This window comes from Palaemon carinicauda, chromosome 2 (assembly GCF_036898095.1).
Source record: "Palaemon carinicauda isolate YSFRI2023 chromosome 2, ASM3689809v2, whole genome shotgun sequence".
Taxonomy (NCBI): Eukaryota; Metazoa; Arthropoda; class Malacostraca; order Decapoda; family Palaemonidae; genus Palaemon; species Palaemon carinicauda.
Window position 1 is genome coordinate 49,277,442 of NC_090726.1, and position 22,441 is coordinate 49,299,882.

The 22,441-nt window shown below is 38.0% G+C and overlaps 1 protein-coding gene across 5 annotated transcripts in view; it reads right to left on the minus strand.

Annotated features, from left to right (window-relative positions):
* Positions 1-22,441, minus strand: part of Cul5 (cullin 5) — a 51,668-nt gene that overhangs the window by 19,953 nt on the left and 9,274 nt on the right. For all 5 annotated transcript variants that reach the window (XM_068355732.1, XM_068355720.1, XM_068355737.1 and 2 more), the window contains exons 2-10: positions 20,938-21,147; positions 12,899-13,081; positions 9,567-9,767; positions 8,630-8,791; positions 6,394-6,487; positions 3,980-4,110; positions 3,309-3,476; positions 1,465-1,602; positions 434-558 (exon numbers count right to left, since the gene is read on the minus strand). In XM_068355732.1, the coding sequence (XP_068211833.1) occupies positions 434-558; positions 1,465-1,602; positions 3,309-3,476; positions 3,980-4,110; positions 6,394-6,487; positions 8,630-8,791; positions 9,567-9,767; positions 12,899-13,081; positions 20,938-21,147 (1,412 nt within the window). The remainder of the gene's footprint in view (positions 1-433; positions 559-1,464; positions 1,603-3,308; positions 3,477-3,979; positions 4,111-6,393; positions 6,488-8,629; positions 8,792-9,566; positions 9,768-12,898; positions 13,082-20,937; positions 21,148-22,441) is intronic.

Here is a 22,441-nt window from a genome sequence, read left to right on the forward strand (position 1 = left end):
AAATGTCTGAAGTTTCTTATAAAGTTACCAAAAATATGCAAAGAAAAATGTAAATAGCAGTTTTTTGAAAGGGCGTACCAGTACGTCCATGGGGGTAAAGGGATGAGTTTTGTGAAACATACCAGTACGTCCATTGGGGGTAAAAGGGGTTAAATGATATAATATTGATTTACAACAGTATTTCTTTATCTTATCTTTGTTATTTTCAGCTGGATTTGTGTTTACCTCCAAATGTTTATGAGTTAAGGACCTTCTGTAATCGACTTGAGTTGTCAGAATGATATAAACAACCCTGTAAACATTAACAGAATAAAGATGACGTTATTACAATAAAAAATATCTCTTGACAGATTAAAGATACAAAACAGAGACTTTACAACACTTATGAGCAAAAACAAAACAAAAAACAAACTCTTCACGCTGATACTCTTACCATTCAACCATGTTTTCTTCTTTCTCGGAATCTGCTGAAGTATCGAGAATAAGGCGACGGGTGAGGTGAGCCTTGTGGTATCTCATAAATACGTCTTTGTTGCTAACATACTTTAGCACCAGCAACTGGCAAATGCAAAAGAGAGAAAGATCATCATTGAAGCTCTTTTTAGAATATGTCAAGTTTATTTTTATCTTAGTTATATCCCACTCCCAAAATATACACCGAAAATTATCAATTTCTTTTCCTGGTCAAATGCAAAAGAGAGAAAGATCAGCACTGAAGCCCTTTTTAAAATATGTCTAAGTTTATTTTCATCTTGGTTATATCCCACTCCAAAAATATAAACCGGGAACGATGAATTTTTTTTTTGGCCATTGAAGGTTCAAATATACCGAGAACAATATATTTTTCTCACGTCATTGAAGGTTCAAATATACCAAGAACAATTTTTTTTTGGTCATTGATTGATTGATTTAAAGTTTTCAGGCATCCTGACATCTGAGGTCATTGACGCCGGTTTTGGTCATTGAAGGTTCAAATATACCGAGAACAATATATTTTTCTCACGTCATTGAAGGTTCAAATATACCGAGAACAATATATTTTTCTCACGTCATTGAAGGTTCAAATATACCAAAAACAATTTTTTTTTGGTCATTGAAGGTTCAAATATACCGAGAACAATATATTTTTCTCACGTCATTGAAGGTTCAAATATACCAAAAACAATTTTTTTTGGGTCATTGAAGGTTCAAATATACCAAGATCAATATATTTTTCTCACGTCATTGAAGGTTCAAATATACCGAGAACAATATATTTTTCTCACGTCATTAAAGGTTCAAATATACCGAGAACAATATATTTTTCTCACGTCTTTGAAAGTTTCATTATCATGAAATAGTTTAACAAAACCCCTGAGCTCATAATTAAAGATTGAAATCTATATGTAGTTAAGAGGAAAAAAACATACAACAATATAAGAAACATAACTCATGAATAATTCAATACTTGCAGATGGCACTTACCACATCTTTTAGTTTACTTTCAATTTCATCTGCAGTCAGCTTTTTGCTAAGTGGCGTTTTTCTCAAGAGCATGTCGCAGTAATTGGCAAGAAGTTCGGGGCATTTGGACTCGGGCTGCGTTTTATTACCTATACCTTTCTGCAAAGCGAAAAGAAAATATACAGTAGTTACAGACTTAGCAGTACCATCTGAACTCGGTTGAGTCCCTGGTTAGGCTGAAGGAACATAGAGAGTAGAGGTCCCCTTTTTGTTTTGTTTCTTTGTTGATGTCGGCTACCCCCCCAAAATTGGGGGAAGTGCCTTTGGTATATGTTTTACTAGATACAGAGATTTAATTACGAAGTTTGTAAATTTTTATTTTTATTTCTTTCCACAAGGCAAAATAGCTCTCACTTTAATAAGATATTATTAGTAGGTACTGGTAGATTGAAAGGCAATTTTTAATTGTTTAAAGTGTACCTTTTTTTTTATCAAGAGATCTAAGCCAATTCAGAGTACTGGTATATCATTATTACTAGCCAAGCTACAACCCTAGTTGGAAAAGCAAGATGCTATAAGCCAAAGGGATCCAACAGGTAAAATAGCCCAGTGAGGGAAGAAAACAAAGAAATAAACAAACTACAAGAGAAATGGTACTGCTAGCAGTACCAGCCGAACTCGGTTGAGTCCCTTGTTAGGCTGGGAGGAACATAGAGATGAGACGTCCCCTTTTTTGTTTCATTTGTTTGGTATCAGCTAACCCCCAAAATTGGGGGAAGTGCCTTAGTATATGTATGTACAAGAGAAATAATGAACAACTAAAATAAAATACTCAATGAACAGCAAAATCAAAAAGATCTTTCATATATAAATTATGAAAAAAAAAATAAATAAGAGGAAAAGAAATAAGATAGAACAGTGTGCCCGAGTGTACCCCCTTGCAAGAGAATTCTACCACAAGGTAGTGGAAGACCATGGTACAGAGGCTATGGCACTACCCAAGACTAGGGAACTATGGTTTGATTTTGGAGAGTTTTCTTATCAAGAGATCTAAGTTACTCCAGGGTAATGGTAGATTGAAAGGCAATTCTGCAATTGCAACTTTCTTGATGGACCTGTTTTCTTATCAAGAAATCTAAGCGCCCCTCCAACCACCTATCGTTAGCTAAACCTTTGTTTATGATTAAATGGCCAATCCAGCTCATATTGAATTTGTCTAGTTGAATTGACAATATAATTGCAGTGTAAACTTATCAAATGAGTCTCGATACTGTGTAGACTACACCTTTCTAATTTTTAATATTAAAACTGTCTAAAACCATATAAAAAAAAAAGACATTTGCAGGAGAAAATTATAAAAATTTTAACTATTCTAAGTTCAGACTCTTTACATAATAAGCTTTTGAACTATGTCAATTTCCAGCATGATTATTATCATCTTCCTAATCAGGTAGTTGAATCAGTAGAACTTCAAAAGTTCAAACTTGCAGCAAATGTTTTTATGTTGAACAAGCTGACGTAAGTCTTTATAGTTTATATATGAAATATGTTTTGATGTTACGGATTTTAAATTATCTTACTTCAACTGTTCATAATTTCTCATATCGTTTATTTTCTTATTTCCTTTTCTCACTGGTCTATTTTTCCCTGTTGGAGCCCTTGGGCTTATAGCATCTTGTTTTTGCAACTAGGGTTGTAGCTTAGCTAGTAATAATAATAATTGACATAAATTCTGAAGTGTTAACTACTGTACACACTTTTAAACTGAACAAAAAGTAAAAGATATTTCAAGAAAAATCCATCTTATTTCAACAAGCTAAAAGGATTTTCTAGAGAATAAATTAAAACAGTGTAATACCACTTACCGTTTTACTTGGCAACTCTAACTTGAAAACTTGAGTATCATTAACGACGTGTTTGTATGCCTTATCTCTGGCCGTTAGGAAACGTGGGTCCTCGCTAAATGCTTGCGAGACCAACCTACTGAATTTTTGGAAGAGATCTAACAGCTTTTCTACGTATTGTTCCGAGTCCTGTAATGGAAGAAAAATATATAATCAAACACAACCAATTGTTAAAAGACCTAATGAATAACTTTACTCTTTTGACAAATATTAAGAAGATTACAAAAGGAATTTTGACTAAGGAAAAGCTAATTTTTCGGGAGGTGCTGTGTGGTCTCTAAATACTTTCCTGTGAAAAGCTAGAACCTGGATTTGGTTTAAAATGTTTTTGGACTTCAACATTGGTGACATACTATTTCATAATCTGGACATTTGAAAACCTACAAAAACACCATCAAAATTTAAAACTATACACCCAAGAAAGTTGTCTCCAAGTTCTGTACTATACTGTATAACTAAATATGGAAATTTTCTGGGTATTCAAATTGTTTCAAGGATATTTACCCAAAAGAATTTCAGCTGTTGACAATTGAAAGATAAATCTTAGTAAATAATAACAATCACTGATACAAGGATGACGATAATAGGGTAAATAAACACAAAGATATTGTTACATAAGCCGTGAGACTCACCTGTGTTATTGAATCAGCAGCAGCAACCATGTCAGCCAGACCGGCAGAGACAATGTGTTCCTCTAAAGCATCTAACATGGGTTGGATTCCATCAGGTACTCTATCCATTAATTTGAACATCAACTGCAACTCTGGAAAATAAGTAAAAAGACGTTTACTAAAAATATAAAAGGAAACTATCCGTTAAAACATCAACTGTAACTCTGAAAAAAGTTTTGAAGTAACAAGACATTTAGCAACAACATTATTATTATTACTACTACTAGCCAAGCTACAACCCTACTTGGAAAAGTGAAATGCTGTAAGCTCAAGGGCTCCAACAGGAAAAAATAGCCTAATGAGGAAAGGAAATAAGGAAATAAACTACAAGAGAAGTAATAAACAAAAAATATTTTAGAAATTGTAACATTAAAATAGATTTTTCCTATATAAACTATAAAAACTTTAAAGAAAACAAGAGGAATAGAAATAAGATTGAGTAGTGTGCCTGAGTGTACCCTCAAGCAAGAGAACTCTGCCCCAAGGCAATGGACGACCATGGTACAGAGGCTACGGCACTGCCCAAGAAGAGAAAACAAAGGGTTAATTTTGGAGTGTCCTCCGAGAAGAGCAGCTTATCATGGCTAAAGTCTCTCTTCTACTCTTACACAGAGCAAAAGTAACCACTGAACGATCACTGTGCAGTAGCCTACTGGAAACATCCCTGTCAAGTGATCTGCTGGATGAGGGTTTGAAACCAGCTCTAGATCAATACTGTATTTTGTTTAGTGCCAAACCTCTCCAGCCTTGTAATTTTGATTTAGGGGAGCCCACAGATCTACCTGTTGAGTTATCAGCAGCCCTTGCTTGGCCCTCTCTGGTCCTAGTTTAATAGAGAGGGGCGGCTTGGGGGAAGATCATACGTATATGTGTCAGTCTCTAGGTCACTGTCCTGTCCCTTGCCTCTGCCTTTCATAAGGAACATTTAAACCATTCAATATATAAGGAATATCCGTTTCAAAACTCGCATGAAATAATTTGAAGCAGACTTCGGAAGATATCGTAATTGCAGTACTGTATATCAATACCTTTATAATTATAAATCTCTTTACATAATTACTACTTACTACTCAAAGAGCTAACAGGAAGGTTATGCAAAAGCATTTTCTAGGTGATATGCCATAATAATGAATTTGTATCTTGAAATATATCTTATTAAATTAAGTAAGTTATGATAAATATTGGATACTCTTCCCCAGAAACAAAAACAAGGGAGGGTGCTCAGAAATTAAAAGTGATCTGCCAGAGCCATTTATTCAACTCTGGGTTCGCGTAGTCAGGGTCGGTAGCCCAATATGTCAGAGTGCCACACGGAGCCGCAGCCCGCTAATCACTACATAATTTGGAAACAAATTCCCAAACGCTTGCTTATAGAAGTACCCCTCAACTGCAGATAGCTTGTAACTTAGCAAGTAATATCAATAAAAATAATAATAATAATAATAATCATAGGTGTCTTCTCACACGAAACCCCAGTTTGTCTATCCCTCTAAGGGACGGAAAAGCACAGTTTATTTTTGCATGGTTCCTTATTGGAAATAATAATGAATCCCGCTTGGCCACTAAAATTCTGCAATGTGGGAAAATCCCACCAACCACAAAATAGTACTTGGAAAAGGTATTAGCTTTCATTATGATTTTTGTTACCAATGATAAATTCACAAGTGATATGCACAGCTGATATAACAAATAATTGATGGTGTGGCCTACTATGACCCTCTTCTCTATTCAACCTTCTATCGAAACTGAAAACTACGATATTCGGATAGGAGTACATGCTGATAATTATATAAGAAGTTAAAACATTAAAACTGAACAAAAAGCTTTCCACCACTTGAAACAGTCGAGTGTTGGGGACATTGCTCACGTGCAGGCCATGATCTAGGTAGTGTGTTCATGGTAGAGTATGGCTATTTAGTACAATGCTTTGGTTTGGGAATAGAGTTTAGGAACAGTAAAAATCACAAGTATCGGCTTATGTAATGAATAGGTTTTATGAAACAAAATGCAGCAAATGATCGGGATGCTACAAAGACCATTTAATTATTCATTACTTTTTATATTGTTTATGTATTTCCTTATTTCCTTTCCTCACTGGGCTATTCTTCCCTGTTTGAGCCTTTGTGCTTACAGCATCTTTCTTTTCCAACTAGGGTTGTAGCTTAGCTAGCGATAATAATAATAATCTGCATTGTACTGAAGAGGCACAGTACAAATAACACCTCTAAAATGTGTCCATAGGAAGAAAATTAATCTGTTTTAAGCATGGAAAATCCTAATCAATCAGTAAACACTAATGAACAAAATGAACCTGTTAAAAAGTTAAAAATCAATATCTATAACTGGTTAATAAACTTTTAAATAAATCCACTTACTATCTGTTTCATTATTTTTGATCATCTGAGGACATTCTGCTAAAATAGTGTCACGAAAGGTTGTTACTAACACCTCCACACAGCACTCGTTCAACTGTAAAGAAAGAAAGTATTGTCATACGTAAGTGTTGTAGATTTTAACACCAATTTCAAGTGAGTATACAAATGATAACACTAAATACGATGCAATAGAAATCACAAAACTATATAAGTTTAACTATCAAATTGTACTTTTATCAATCGTTCAACTGTAATGAAAATATAATCATACACCTGTACTTCAGTGTGGTAGATTTTAACACCAAATTAAACCGAGTACAAAATGATAATCATAAGACGCAATGGTATTCACAAAACTACATAATTTTATCGATAAAACTAGAGGGGTACTCGGTAGAGAGAAGACCTACGCAGCGGCAGCTTATTTCTCGACCTTGACCTTAACATGTATTAATTGGCGTTGATCTTCATACACTCAAATATGAACCAAGTTCGAAGTCTGTAACAACAATGTCCAAACTTATGGCTGATTATGTGAATTAGACATTTTGCCAGACCAATACCTTGACCTTCCAAAATTTAATCATTTCCAGCTTTTTACATAGAAGTTTATCCCTGCAAGTTTCATGCCTCTATGATTAAAATTGTGGCCAGGAAGCCGTTCACAAACAAACACACACACAAACAGGGGCAAAAACATAACCTCCTTCCAACTTTGTTGATGGAGGTACAGTTGTATCAAATGCCTGTCCACTATGCAACCAGTGTTATACATGTTTTACTGATGAACTTAAATATAGCAAAAGATCTAGTCTCACAAGTATTGATTTTTTCATTTCCCTGCTTTACATATAAAATTTTTTGAAGGAAAACTACAAACACTATTAAAAATTACTTTGAAACTAAAATCACACTCAATACTTTTACACTTATGATTTTCAAAAAGTTTCAAGGAATTGAACTTCTAAAAAATACGTTAAATTTATTTAAAAAAACAAAATTTTAACTTCACAGAGATGAAAATCAGATTAAAATACATTCCTGGTGTTTCATTGATTAATTACCAGAATGCAAATACTTTAACGTTGCAGTTATGCACGGATGAAAAGCTGCTTTTAGACTTTCTCTTGAAGAAAAAGATATACGAGAATTCCCATCACAAAATAATTGACGAATAAGTATAAAAATTTTCTTCAGTATATGACTTCTGTTTTCCTTATCATATTACTCAATTTATCATTATAATACCTACTTTACTCACTTCAACCAACAACAAAATATGCAACATCTGCTGTCCACACCTATGGCCACTGGTAAAATTTTTATGCAAAACACTGTTCTACATAGTCTTGTCTTCCTTTTCGACCTGTAAATTCTTTGGCAACTGGTCTACTATCCAGCACTTTTTAATAAAATTCCCATCAGCTATGACAAATAAAAAAAAATTGGAGAAGATTTGGCCATGCTCTTCGCACTCCCTAAGAGAAATTAGTTCACCAAACTTTTACCTGGGCTCCACAAGGGCACTAGAAGAGTTGGAAGTCCCAGGCCTACATGGCTGAGGACTATGAAGTGTAAAGTAGATGATGAACGAAGTATACATTTACAGCTCAAGATAGAGACAACTGGTGAAACCTAACCGAGGCCCTTTGTGTCAATAGCCGTAGGAGATGATGATGATGATGGTTAAAACTTTGAAAGTTCAAGTAGTATCTGTCTATCGCTGATTGCTTTAATACATCTTATCAAGTTGTATCTGTCTATTTCTGACTACTTTAAAAAGTCTTATTTGTCTATCACCAATTAATTAACAATATCTCTACTAAACAATCTTACCTGCTCAGTATCATTTAATTATTCATATCTTTTTCTTACTGGTCGGAGCTGTCTTGAATTGGCATATATTTTTCCCACATCCAAGTATTTTCTTGTCACACTTTGTAGTTTAATGCAGTTAGTATTAATAAGATGTGTTATTCATATTTTTTCCATTATATAGAAAACTAGTACAGCTCCCAGAGAGTGAAAACCTCCGCCACGGCAACTTATTTCTTGACCTTGACCTTTGACCTGGGACTTTCAAAATTGAATCACTTCCACGTCTCGACATAATTAATCCATGAAAGCTTCACTACTCTGGAGTAAAATTATGGCCGGGAAGTTCTTCACAAACAAACAAACAGGGGCGAAAACATAACCTCCTCCCAACTTCGTTGCCGGAGGTAATTAGACTTACATTTTGTAGCGATCCACTAAAGGATTCCAGGTACTTTTCTCCTCGCTGCTCCTCTTCGCGTAATTTAATCTCTGCATATTTCATGTAGTTTTGGACGCCGTTTGCCTCAAGGTACTGAGGCGCCTTTATTCGGTAAAAGGCCTTGGTTGCTTCAATGTAAGCCTGAGGAAAATTAAAATGTTTACAATAAATATGTTCTACATTTCATAAAAATATAACAAGAAAAATTTTGGATATATCAACTATTGAAATAGCCAATTTTGAATTAATTTTCTTATTCATTTTCTTTTATTTAAGTATCTATTATTTCTAAGATGGACGGATTTTCAAGAAGAATCCTAAGATCAAGCAAACCAGAAAGAAATTGCCAGTAGAGAAATCCGTGGGTAGAGAAAAAACAAATATCTAAACGCCTTGGGATTAGAAATCTCAAGTCACATATCTGATTAATCTTTGCAGGTCAGAAGGAGCTATCGCAAGTTTTCTTAAGTGATTCTTCAGCTGAAAAAAAGGATGCTGGAAAAGGATACTGGAAAAAAGTGCAAAAGATCCTTACAGAAGGTCCTCAACTTACAAACGTTCAGAGATATAAGCACAAATCCAATTGAAAAAAAAAAAATAAGGAAATACCGTGATAAAACAGTATTATATCATTTAATACAGTAGGCAAAATAATATTTGTAATAACCTGATATCTATTTCATATGAAACTCAACTATTTGTTGACTTATGAAGCTGAGAATCATAGACATGGAATTCAGTTTAGGCGTACCATAGGCCAAATATTAACGAAATTGAACTTACAAACAGCTTCTTGGAACTAATAAAGTTTATATGTTGAGGACCTGTACTGTATAATGATATCTAACTGGATATTCCCCTATTCATGATTAGAAATATATAAGAAATATATAAAAATGCAAAGATAATCACTTACCTTTTCAAAATTTTCCCTATATATTTGCAATTTATCAACCGAATTGGAGCAGAGGTTAACGTAACTCTCACGGACTCCAATGACGAGCTGAGAATCAAACGCTTCGCCATTCCTCTCTGCGTGGACTAGCTTCATGGCCGAATCTTGTAATCGCTGCTTGATATTACTAAAAATACTAGCATTCCAACTGTCTAACATTAACTGGAAAAGAGATTTTCATTGTTAATTGGAGAGAAGTATTTTACCATCTAAAAAAAGGTCAAGTAACTATTCTAACAATGAATAATGTAATATTTCTTTGAAGTTATCCCTTTTACCCCCAGGCTATTTGGAAATTTCCAACCCTTAACCACCAGGGGTTATTTTTTCTTCAAGCACATTTTGCAGTATATATTTTTTAAATTGCTCTAACAGCCTTAATTTTCATTATAGAGAGGTCAGGTTGGTCTCATTCTCTTGAAAAATGCCTGAAGTTTCTCAAAAAATTATCAAAAATATGCAAAAAAAAAAATTTAAATAGCAGTTTTTTGCAAGGACGTACCAGTACGTCCATGGGGGTAAAGGGATGAGTTTTGTGAAACGTACCAGTACGTCCTTTGGGGGTAAAAGGGTTAATTGCAATGTTACTCGAGGTAAAAAGGCTACAATTTTTAAAGTAGTTGCATTTTACCTAGCTATACAAACCCAGAGTCCTAACATGTACTAGAATGGGTGCCTACTGCATAGATATTTATGTTAAGCTAGAACAAACAATGGAGGCATGATTCAATAAAGTAAAATTTATCTTCCTCTGAGCTAAAAATGCCTGGGATATATCAAAGATAGTTATTCATAGGAACCTCTTCTTAGGTGAGATGACAATGCCTTGCAATCCACAGGTGAAAAAATATAGCCATTTGATTCCCACATATTTCTCAACTATTGCAAGGAACACTATAGGTATACAGTTCCAAAGACAGACATTTCACGGTATGGAGAAAGACCAAAGCCACACTTGAAACATCCAACAGACAACCCCCCCAAGATGTATAAACTCTTGCTACCCAGCATACAGGATATGAACAAGAATGGATTCTCTATTGTTTTGATGAATCTTACATGTAGGTTACTATATATTGCTTATATAGAAGCTAAAGCGCGAGCTCTCCATTTTTAATGAAAGAAAACATTCTGAACATACCCTTTCATCCTAGGTCGCCAATGTAGGTCCCAACTAGGGATGAGGGCGCTTGGGGAGTAAGCCCTTCTTAGTCTTCCCAATGGTTACGTCAACAGAACAACATGAGACCGTCAAACGCATCTACATCACTTCCTTAGAATCTACAGTCGAACTGTTTATGAAGAGGGCTCACGAAGTACTAACTTGCCCTGTGTTGAACCCTAGGCTAACACTTCAAGTTTTACCAAGCAGTTCTAGTTTTCCAGCCAGTAAGGGTTCTGATGCTACTAAATACATTATGGAGTTGATAGCCTCTCCAAGATTAAAAGAAATGGAGAAGTTTTTCTGATAACTGTAGGAGAATCAGCTGCATTCAGCTACAGAATACATGAACAAAACTAGTTTCTTAGTTTCTTCTTTTTTTTTATCCTAACATCGCTATAATCTAACATTAACTATCATAAGAAAAGTAAATTGGTTTTACCACTGCTAATTCAGGAAAGCTATAGTTTTCATTTTACTTGAGCTGTATCTATGTGATAAGACATCATAAAAATATTTAATCAAACGAGTTGTAATAAGGCGTTGCAAACGACATAAATCGTAGCATAGGGTAGTGGGTGGAGACTGGCCAAGTTGTTTTGGCTCCATGAATTCACAAAAGAAAATCAATTTCATTCCTTCTTTTCAATTCTAAATAATATAATATGCCAGCTATTGCGATGCTGATATTAATTTAGATGAGAAGAAAGAAAATTGAAGTAAATATCACTCATTCATGTTTTAGTGCCATTAAACTACAGCATGACTAAGACCTATGTGCAGCTATTTTTCCCTATTGGAGCCCTTGGGCTTATAGCACCTTGCTTTTCCAACTAGGGTTGTAGCTAAGCTAATAATAATAATAATAATGGACTGGCACAGCAATGAAACAACATAGCCTATTTGAATAGCATTGCCAAGACAAATCTAAGAGACGGCACAGCTCTCTTTGCACAAGGCATATGCCAGCCATTGTAAAGGAGGCTACGAATACTTGGCACACAAGGACGATTGAGAACAATCATGCCATTTATAAAAAGCAGTGTGTGGATCTACTTCAGGTTTAGCCAAAAACTGGCTGTAACATTCACCGTTGCTAAAGCAAGTACAAATTTCTTGTTTCATGTCCTAAGTAAGTTTTCCTGTATAAAAAAGGAAGATTTAAAGCTTGGTAAGGGTGCAATAGTACGTCTGTAATTGTTGCGTCCCAAAACTAAAGGGATGAGCTTCCAACGGGTGGAGGCCAGGGCTCCTCGCTCACTCTCCCCATCTGTCGTTAATTACATCGTTAGCAAATTCAGGGACCGATCCAGCTCGGCTGAAAACATAATCCCTATCTTAAGGATGAAAGGTTTGTATATGAAGAAAAACAAACTGGTCTCATTTCCTAATGGCACCCAAATGTTTACAGAATGCTGATTTCCCAAATAGGGTTGCAGCTTGGTTTGTAACAATGATGAATACTGTACAGTATATACATTAAATGACGACAACAACATTAACAGTATTTCTAATCAGGACCTTATATCAAACAAGCATAACTGGTGAAACAAAGAAAATCATAGGATATTAGAATACAGTATTGGAACAATATGGTCCTTGCCAGATACAATGAGCGGGACAGGTAACCACTGACGCGGAAGTTCTTCTTCAAGCAGTTTGAATGAAAGAGTTGCTGACCTAAGAAAAAGTTGTGTCTGAACTGATGAGGTTTTCACAAATCTTGGACTTTTGGACTTGTATTGGTACCCATCCAGGAATCTTTCACTATTCATGAAGATCTACTTACTCCACTTACATTCAGGGCCAATTTTTTCATGGGACTTACGACAATCACTATACTCCTGGTTATCAAATCTCTGGTTATATTATAAGTAACATCAAGCAAAAACTGATACTGTACTTTCAATTATTTACCCTGTTAGTATCAAATACTCTTTTCCAATACCCAACTACTGTAGTTCCAAATTAACACTGGCAGGAAATTTATTTATAAAACTTCTGTAATTTGCATTAAACACATAAAACAATACAATTTAAAAGACCTTAATTAATACAATTTTTAAATTTAATACAACTACAAATTTGAAATTTTCACATTCTAAAAACTGAAACTATGAATTCTAATTACCTTTCTAACTATAGAGTCGTCATTCTGGACCTTTTTGGTTACGGAAGTAGTAGTTTTGCCGGCCAGCGCAGATTCGAGCTGGTTGAAAGGCAGCGGGAGGTAGTTGCACTGCTGAAAAAACTTTCTCCACTCTGTTATATACGCCTTTAGGAGAGCTTGATCCTCATGCTGGTCCAGTACACGCTAAAGAGAAATAAAATCTAGAGTAATTGCATACCACAATACAGTATAAGTGATCATTCACAAAAAAAAGTAAAAGACAACATAAACATTTACTGAGTATTAATGCAAAATGCTGTGTCAAAAATGGAATTTTAATAATAAAATACATTAGCTAAATGCATACCCAAGGATTACTTATGCTTCCTTGCCAAAAACCTTTCACTTTTTGACCTATAACATCAAAGAATTTAAATAATTCCCACTATTACCCTCAGTACAATTGTCTTCCCCTTAGCATTTTACAATTCAAGAGGCCATCTGTCACACTCTAGGATAAAACATTAAATATGAAACATCACCAGGCTAATGTTGTTTTCCATAGAGTATCAGAGTAGACATTCTGAACTGTAAAGGGGGGGGGGGGAGAAATTAGATTGGAGAGTGGGAATTACTTATTTCTTTAATGTTAACTTAGAGGTGGAAAAGCAGATGGATTCAGAGAGAAAACACAAGTGAATCACAGGCAAGATTAACTGAAAAAGCCCCTACAACACGTTATAATTACTTAGCTATAACCTTAATTGGAAAATGGTTCCAAGGGGAAAGCACCCTAATGCAGGAAGGAAATAGAGAAGTAACAAATACCAAGAACTATAAATAAGAAATAAGAAAATATTATAAGACATTAAAATCAGTAACAATATTGCTAAAGAGGAGAAGTCATATTCACTAGGAATAAAATTTACGTCAGCCTGTTCCACAGGAAAATATTTGCAACAAGTCTCAGAATGGTTAGGTCCTCAGACACTTTGTTACTGACTAAATCCATAGAGGATTCACTGGCTAGATACATCAAAGGATAACCAGTTCCTTGTGATGCATTACAGTACTGTATAATTTTTGTACTTTAATATATGTACGTTCAATAATACTTAGTTACTACATGGACAACAAGTCATCTTATGCTAGCTTAAAGTTTCCATAGCAATTCATTTGGGCATTTTAGTTATTCTATACTGTATCCATATAAAACAAATGCTATTCTAACCTGTCATTAGGGAAATACACCTTAAAAAATGTTATTTTCATTAGTAAAATAAATGTTTGAATATACTTACCCGATAATCATGTAGCTGTCAACTCCGTTGCCCGACAGAATTCTACGGAAGGGATACGCCAGCGATCGCTATACAAGAGGGGGGTGTACTCACAAGCGCCACCTGTGGCCAGGTACTGCAGTACTTCTTGTTGACACCACTTCAATTTTTCCTCGGTCCACTGGTTCTCAATGGGGAGGAAGGGTGGGTCAATTAAATCATGATTATCGGGTAAGTATATTCAAAAATTTATTTTACTAATGAAAATAACATTTTTCAATATTAAACTTACCCGATAATCATGTAGCTGATTCACACCCAGGGAGGTGGGTGAAAACCAGTGTACATGACTATAAGATAGCTAAGTATCCCGTATTTCATATAATCAGTTATTCAAAATAACAATGAAATAATAAGTACCTGGTAAGGAAGTCGACTTGAACCATTACTCTGCCTTTAATAAGTTCGTCTTCCTTACTGAGCGCAGCGTTCCTCTAAGGAGGCTGAACAACTCTAAGGAGCTAAAGTATATAGGGCTGCAACGCATACTAAAGGACCTCATCACAACCTTTAACCTCGGCGCTTCTCAAGAAAGAATTGACCACCCGCCAAATCAACAAGGATGTGGAAGGCTTCTTAGCCGACCGTACAACCCATAAAAAGTATTCAAGAGAAAGGTTAAAAGGTTATGGGATTATGGGAATGTAGTGGCTGAGCCCTCGCCTACTACTGCATTCGTTGCTACGAATGGTCCCAGGGTGTAGCAGTACTCGTAAAGAGACTGGACATCTTTGAGATAGAGTGATGCGAACACTGACTTGCTTCTCCAATAGGTTGCATCCATAACACTCTGCAGAGAACGGTTCTGTTTGAAGGACACTGAGGTAGCCACAGCTCCCACTTCATGTGTCCTTACCTTCAGCAAAGCAAGGTCTTCTTCCTTCAGATGAGAAAGTGCTTCCCTAATCAGAAGCCTGAATAGTAAGAAACTGAGTTCTTAGACCTTGGAAAGAAGGTTTCTTGATAGCACACCATAAGGCTTCTGATTGTCCTCGTAAAGGTTAAGACCTTTTTAGATAGTACCTAAGAGCTCTAACTGGGCAAAGTACTCTCTCCAGTTCATTCCCCACCAAGTTGGACAGGCTTGGGATCTCGAACGACTTAGGCCAAGGACGTGAAGGAAGCTCGTTTAGCAAAAACCGAGCTGCAAGGAACATGTAGCCGTTTCAGATGTGAAAACAATGATCCTGCTGAAGGCGTGGATCTCACTTACTCTTTTAGCTGTTGTCAAGCACACGAGGAAAAGAGTTTTTAAAAGTGAGGTCCTAAAAAGAGGCTGATTGGAGAGGTTCAAATCTTGATGACATAAGGAACCTTAGGACCACGTCTAGATTCCAGCCTGGAGTGGACAACCGACGTTCCTTTGAGGTCTCAAAAGACCTAGGGAGGTCCTGTAGATCTTTGTTGGTGGAAAGATCCAAGCCTCTGTGGCGGAAAACCGCTGCCAACATATTTCTGTAACCCTTGATCGTAGGAGCTGAAAGGGATCTTACTTTCCTTAGATGTAACAGGAAGTCAGCAAACTGGGTTACAGTGGTACTGGTTGAGGAAAATGCATTGGTCTTGTACCAGCTACGGAAGACTTCCCCTTGAGACTGATAGATTCTGAGAGTGGATGTTCTCCTTGCTCTGGCAATCGCTCTGGCTGCCTCCTTCGAAAAGCCCCTAGCTCTTGAGAGTCTTTCGAAAGTCTGAAGACAGTCAGACGAAGAGCGTGGAGGTTTGGGTGTACCTTCTTTACGTGAGGTTGACGTAGAAGGTTCACTCCTAGAGGAAGAGTCCTGGGAATGTCGACCAGCCATTGCAGTACCTCTATGAACCATTCTCTCGCGGGCCAGAGCGGAGCCAACCAACGTCAGCCGTGTCCCTTTGCGAGAGGAGAACTTCTGAAGTACCCTGTTGACAATCTTGAACGGCGGGAATGCATACAGGTCGAGATGGGACCAATCCAGCAGAAAAGCATCCACGTGAACTGCTGCTGGGTCTGGAATCGGAGAACAAAACAACAGGAGTCTCTAGGTTATCGAGGTAGCGAACAGATCTATGGTTGGCTGACCCCACAGGGCCCAAAGTCTGCTGCAAACATTCTTGTGAAGGGTCCACTCTGTGGGGATGACCTGACCCTTCCGGCTGAGGCGATCTGCCATGACATTCATACCGCCCTGAATGAACCTCGTTGGCAGCGTGAGCTTTCGATCTTTTGACCAGATGAGGAGGTCCCTTGCGATCTAGAACAACTTCCACGAAAGAGTCCCTCCCTGCTTGAAGATGTAAGCCAGGGCTGTGGTGTTGTCAGAGTCCACCTCCACCACCTTGTTAAGCTGGAGGGACTTGAAGTTTATCAAGGCCAGAAGAACCGCCAACAACTCCTTGCAATTGATGTGAAGTGTCCTTTGCTCCTGATTCCATGTTCCCGAGCATTCCTGTCCGTCCAAAGTCGCACCCCAGCCCGTGTCTGATGCGTCCGAGAGGAGACGGCGGTCGGGTTTCTGAACAGCCAAAGGTAGACTTCCTTGAGAAGAAAGCTGTTCTTACACCACGCGAGAGAAGACCTCCTCTCTTCGGAAACAGGAACTGAGACCGTCTCTAGCGTCATGTCCTTTATCCAGTGAGCAGCTAGATGATACTGAAGGGGGGGGGAGGTGGAGTCTCCCTAACACGATGAACAGGGCCAGCGATGAAAGTGTCCCTGTTAGACTCATCCACTACCTGACTGAGCATCGGTTCCTTCTCAGCATGCTTTGGATGCATTCTAGGGCTTGGAAGATCCTTGGGGCCGACGGAAAAGCCCGAAAAGCTCGACTCAGAAGATCCATACCCAGGTAGACAAAGGACTGGGATGGGACGAGTTGAGACTCCTCAAAATTGACCAGGAGGCCCAGTTCCTTGGTCAGATCCATAGTCCATCTGAGAATCTCCAGACAGCGACGACTTGTGGGAGCTCTTAAAAGCCAGTCGTCTGACGGAGCCGGACACAAGATCATGGTACTGCTGCACAGTCTGTGGACTGTCAACCATGGGGAAGCGAGGAAGTACAGTGACAACCCGAAGCTGTCTAGACTGTCTGGGACGTACAGACAACTCCTTATCGGGTTGCTGAGGTTGCCGCACTGCGTCACAACAAGTCACTTCTGCTGGTTGTTGAACGTCTTCCCAGTGACACACTGACTCCGTAAACAAAAAATCCTCTAACAAGGACTAAGCTTGGACTGCATGTCTTGCAACACAGCTCAAGGTCTATGGGAGCAGGTGTGGTAACAGACGGGGTTAGCGACTGAAGTGGAACCATTACCTTCCCTGGAAGCATGTTATGCTTAAATAAAAGTCCATAGGAGGCTACGCAGCTAAAGGCTCCTCTCCAAATGACAGAGTCCTCAAGGGAATATCAGAAGGAGGGAGAAAAGCACTTTCTCATCTACAGGGACCATATCCGAGAAAAGCTAAGTTCTCTCAGTGAGGGTTTCACTGGTGCAAAAGCAGCAGACTAGAAGGCAACGTTATGAAACCGCTTGACAGTCTAGTGAGTTGGCAACAACCAAAGATGTGTGACTGAGAAGCATGCGGTAAGGTATGCAGAGCATGCTGTATGCAGAGCATGCTGTATGTAGAGCATGCTGAAAGGTAAGCAGAGCATGTTGCATGGCGTGTAACATTTCTCAGAGATTCCATGACCAGTGCTAGATTGAGTAATATCGCATTACTGAAAGTGCACATGCCGAGGGAATTGATTTAGACTATAATCTACTTCACCTCAGGAAAGGGAAACTCGCCCTGTTGGCAACACTGCATTATTTCATGCATGCTTTCATGGGGTTTTAATATCAACATAATATTAACATTACATTCATAACTCATGATTCATTTGTTTTGAAGATATTTTTGCCATATTTTGCGATTTTGTTAAAAATATATTGCAAGGAATATATTTTTTTTTTTTTTTTTTTTTTTTTTTTATTAAGTAATACGAATAACCTCCATTATCATAATGTTTGTGTAGGCATACGTGTATATGATTACAAATGCAAGTTATGAAAGTAATGAGGTGTTATTATTGTCATTTGTTATTCAAAGTTGAATGGGAAGAGGCTCAAGTTGAGGAGAAAGTGGCAGATGCATGCGTTGAGGTGGCTGACTTATAGCATGAGCTTCCTGTCTCGAGCGTTGCGCTTGCTGCAAGGGTTGCGGATGCGCAGTAGCAGGTTCCTGAGGAGCGAGTTGAGGTTCCTGAGGTGTGAGCTGCGAGAGTTGAGGTAGTGGCTGCGCAGAACGCAGTTCCTGTCTCGCGAGTTGAGGTTCCTGAGGTGCTAGCCTAAAGAGTTGAGGCTCTCGCCTTGAGGAGAGTTGAGGTCGCTGCAGCGAGAGCTGAGGTGGCTGCCTCATGGATGGAAGAGGTTGTCGTACCTCAAGAGGTTGTTGCCTCGATGGTCTATCCGCAAGAGGAAGTAAGGCATAAGACTCCTGCTCCCATTGTTGAGGTTGTCTTAAGGAAGGTTGAGGTTGCTGCACACCGCTGGAAACAGGCAACTCAGAACGCGGTAAGGTAGCCTGAGGAACCTCAACTTCGTACGCCTGGCAGACTGAACTGCGGTGAGGCGGAGCGCTCGCAGGAGGAGGTGTAACCTTCTCAGCCTGAAACTCTCGCATTAAGACCGCAAGCTGAGACTGCATGGACTGCAGCAAAGTCATTTTGGGGTCAGCAGACGTTAAGGTCTGTTGAGGCAAAGCCTTAACAGAAGATGAGGCCTGTTGAGGCATCGCCTTACCTCTCTTAGGAGGTGTGCAGTCACCTGATGACAGCGGAGAGTCAGAGCTAATCCAATGACTGCATCCAGGTTGTAGCACTCTTGAGGTCTGGACTCTACGTTTAAGAGGTCTTGAGACCTGAGTCCAGCGTTTTCTCCCCGACATTTCTTCTGCAGACGAGCAAAATACGGGCTCAATCGTCTGCGGGTGGGAGTGACGGTCTCTGTTAGACACGCCCGCAACCACCGAGGATACTTCTGTGCGCCGATCAAGGCCTGCCGAACCCTTTTGCCCTTCGACATTGCTTCTCCCCTGGGCTTGGGAGCTTGCAAGAGGTCCCGGACTGGGAGAACGACTGGCACGCACAGAAGTACCCTCACGCAAAACACTGACACACTTTGCGCTAATCACTTATCACTTTAGATTTTCTGTTTGCACTTATTTCACTGAACTCGAAACTTTAAGTGGTAAGAACCTGAAACACGCAATTCTATCCTTCCTTAAAAGTTAGTAATTGCGAAAACAGAATTACAATGTAACAGAAAAATCTAATAAAAGATAAATAATTCAGTGGCTGGAAAGAGACTAAACACTAGATCAAATAAACTACGTTTAAAATCTCTCACCGCCTAAAGCTTGAGAACAAGAATAAAACTCTAGAAACGTTTACCTTCTTCCCCTAAAGAGACTAGGGAGAAGAGCAAAAACGATAAAAACGTTACTCGCTTGAACGAAACGTTTATCCAGCTCTCTCTCCCTCCGTCTCTATCTCTCTCTCTCTCTCTCTCTCTTGACTTAGAACCTGAGAGTAGAGCCCAATCATATATATCGGTAAAACATATTATTGTTAAGGGAAAAAAACTGAAATATTTCCCAAATAAAAGGTTCCTTTATTAGAATTAAAACCATTAAGCTAAGAAAGAATGAACAAAACGCTAGAAACGGTTACTCTTACTGCAACGTGACACCGTGAAAATTCTCTCTCTATCGTAACGATAGAGCGCAAGTTGAACGTTCTGAACGTCAACAACTGCAGAGACAAAACAAAACGTTAGTTCAACTTTGAAAACAGTACGAGACTATCAAAGAAATTCTTTCAAAAACATTAAAATAGCAAAATATGTTAACAGGTAAAACCGAAATGACGGGCTCAATGTTAATTAACTTCGGTACCAAGAAAAGACCGCCTACTATTAGGAAAGGTCGAATATAAACAAATATAAAAATTAATTTTAATAAGTTTATAATAAAAGGAAGTTAATCGAAGAGGCCTATAAAAGGCGGAGAGATATAAAATAAATCTATAACTTTTGTTAAGCAAAATTAAGAAAGAGAGGCTATACTCTCTTAGACACCAACACTTCCGTCTAAGGGAAGGGTCGGCCATTTAAAAGTGAAAGAGAGTTCATACTCTCTTCGTCACCATAATTAATCAAATTAATTCCAAAAGCTAGCTAAGCTAATGATAAAACTTCCTGAATAGCGAAAGCTAAACTCTAGAGCAAATACATCACCAAATCGTGAGCAAAAACTCCAGAATCAACAGCGTATCCATGTAGGTCTAGCCGGAGGCACGACAGAGGAAAAATTGAAGTGGTGTCAACAAGAAGTACTGCAGTACCTGGCCACAGGTGGCGCTTGTGAGTACACCCCCCTCTTGTATAGCGATCGCTGGCGTATCCCTTCCGTAGAATTCTGTCGGGCAACGGAGTTGACAGCTACATGATTATCGGGTAAGTTTAATATTGAAAATTTGCCAGCACTGAAGTTTTATGAAAGAATTTAAAATAATAAGATAAAACTATACAGATTGTAAAAGGTAAAATGACCCTTCCATCCTCTTTCAAAAGCCAGGTAACCAACAGTTTACCAAACAAACATTCTACATCATTTAAAAGTCATAAAGCTATATCCAATCTGTTCTCATTACTACGGATATTAAGTAACAAAGGGCGCACAATACGCAGTTATACTTACAGCCTGGGCATGAGTAATAAAATCTAAAATGTCATCCTGGAGGGCCTTCTGGACTTTGGGAGGACCTTTCTCGTCCCAAAGACAGACTTTGTGGACAGCCCAAAAGAGATCCTGCCATTCTGCACGGGTCACGCATTCTTGTCTCAGAAGCTTCAGGACGGTTGGCCTCATTGCCGGCCATTTTTCCTCAAATGTAACGGTTCCTTTGTCCTGTGAAAAAAAAAAAAATGTATAATACAGTGATCTAAATATCAAGAATTCTCAATTTTGATTATTAATAAATCCTGTAAGATAACATTTACTTAGTCCTCCATACAGTACAAAAGTTGCAGTACCAAAAATTAAACATTGCCTAAAATTTTCTGAATGGTATAGACTATAGACCATCAAAATTTTCATTAACCATTTGAGCAACATTGGATGTATTTATATCCAGCTATTACTAGCTTTTTCATTTATTATCTACATATATTAAAATTTAATTAAATACATAACTATACATAAGTGAAAAGGAAATTTATTTAGCTATAGGATAAATTTGTAAAGTCTTATCTCCAATAGATTTTGTGCTAAAATGAGAAACGTATAACACCTCAGAAAAAGTGGCTATGGCTTGGGTGATCAATGTTTTTCTGAGGGGTTGGTACTCAATGGGTTAATACATATTATAGTCAATGGAAAAAAAAACAGTACCAATACTATCTACAAATGTACAAGTTGTATGACAAAACCAATATTCAGTTAGACTCTCACTTTTTACCTTAGGTCTAGGACTTGAGGAACTAAAGTTTGTATAGTTTGGTAAAATACAAAGTGCTTTAAAAATTTGTGATTTATTCTTATATGAAGACAAACTATCGTCCTTTATTAGGAGAGTCATCCATAGGTGGGAGAAAATCCCTTGAACCTAATTCTGGATGGTTTAACTTTCCAGGGGAAAGGTCAAAACACCTGGCCCTATACAGAAGTGAAGGTGATGACTTCTACCAAATCCTAATGGTCTGAGCTTGAAGAAGTCACAAACTCGGACCCATACCAAGTGTCAATAGACTTGGTCACAGGAGAACCTATATCCTTGTATCAGCTGGTGTCTGGATTTATAATCGTCTATAAGAAATGGGTATGGATACATTCTATGCATCATCTTGTTTAGGAGGATAGGGGAGATAATTCTTGACAAATCTAGTCTCAAAGGAAACATTGCTTTGTTATAAAACTCAACGGAATTTACGTCCTGTCCACCTCATAACAGCCCCGACTGCTGCACCCCCAAGAGAGGGGGAAGAAGAGTAGAAAGCTACTTATCCTACATTTCATTCCAGGCTAATGTCAAAACTGCTATAAGGACCAGAGCCTTGCGAAGTAGTCTTCCATAATTACAGTGCCGACTCATACGAGTCTCCAACAGGAGCGACTCGACACCCTACACAGACGCGTTCTGCAAAACCAAATCCACCGCCATGGAAATTGCATCCTTGTGGACAAGGAAGGTCAATGCCTTCCT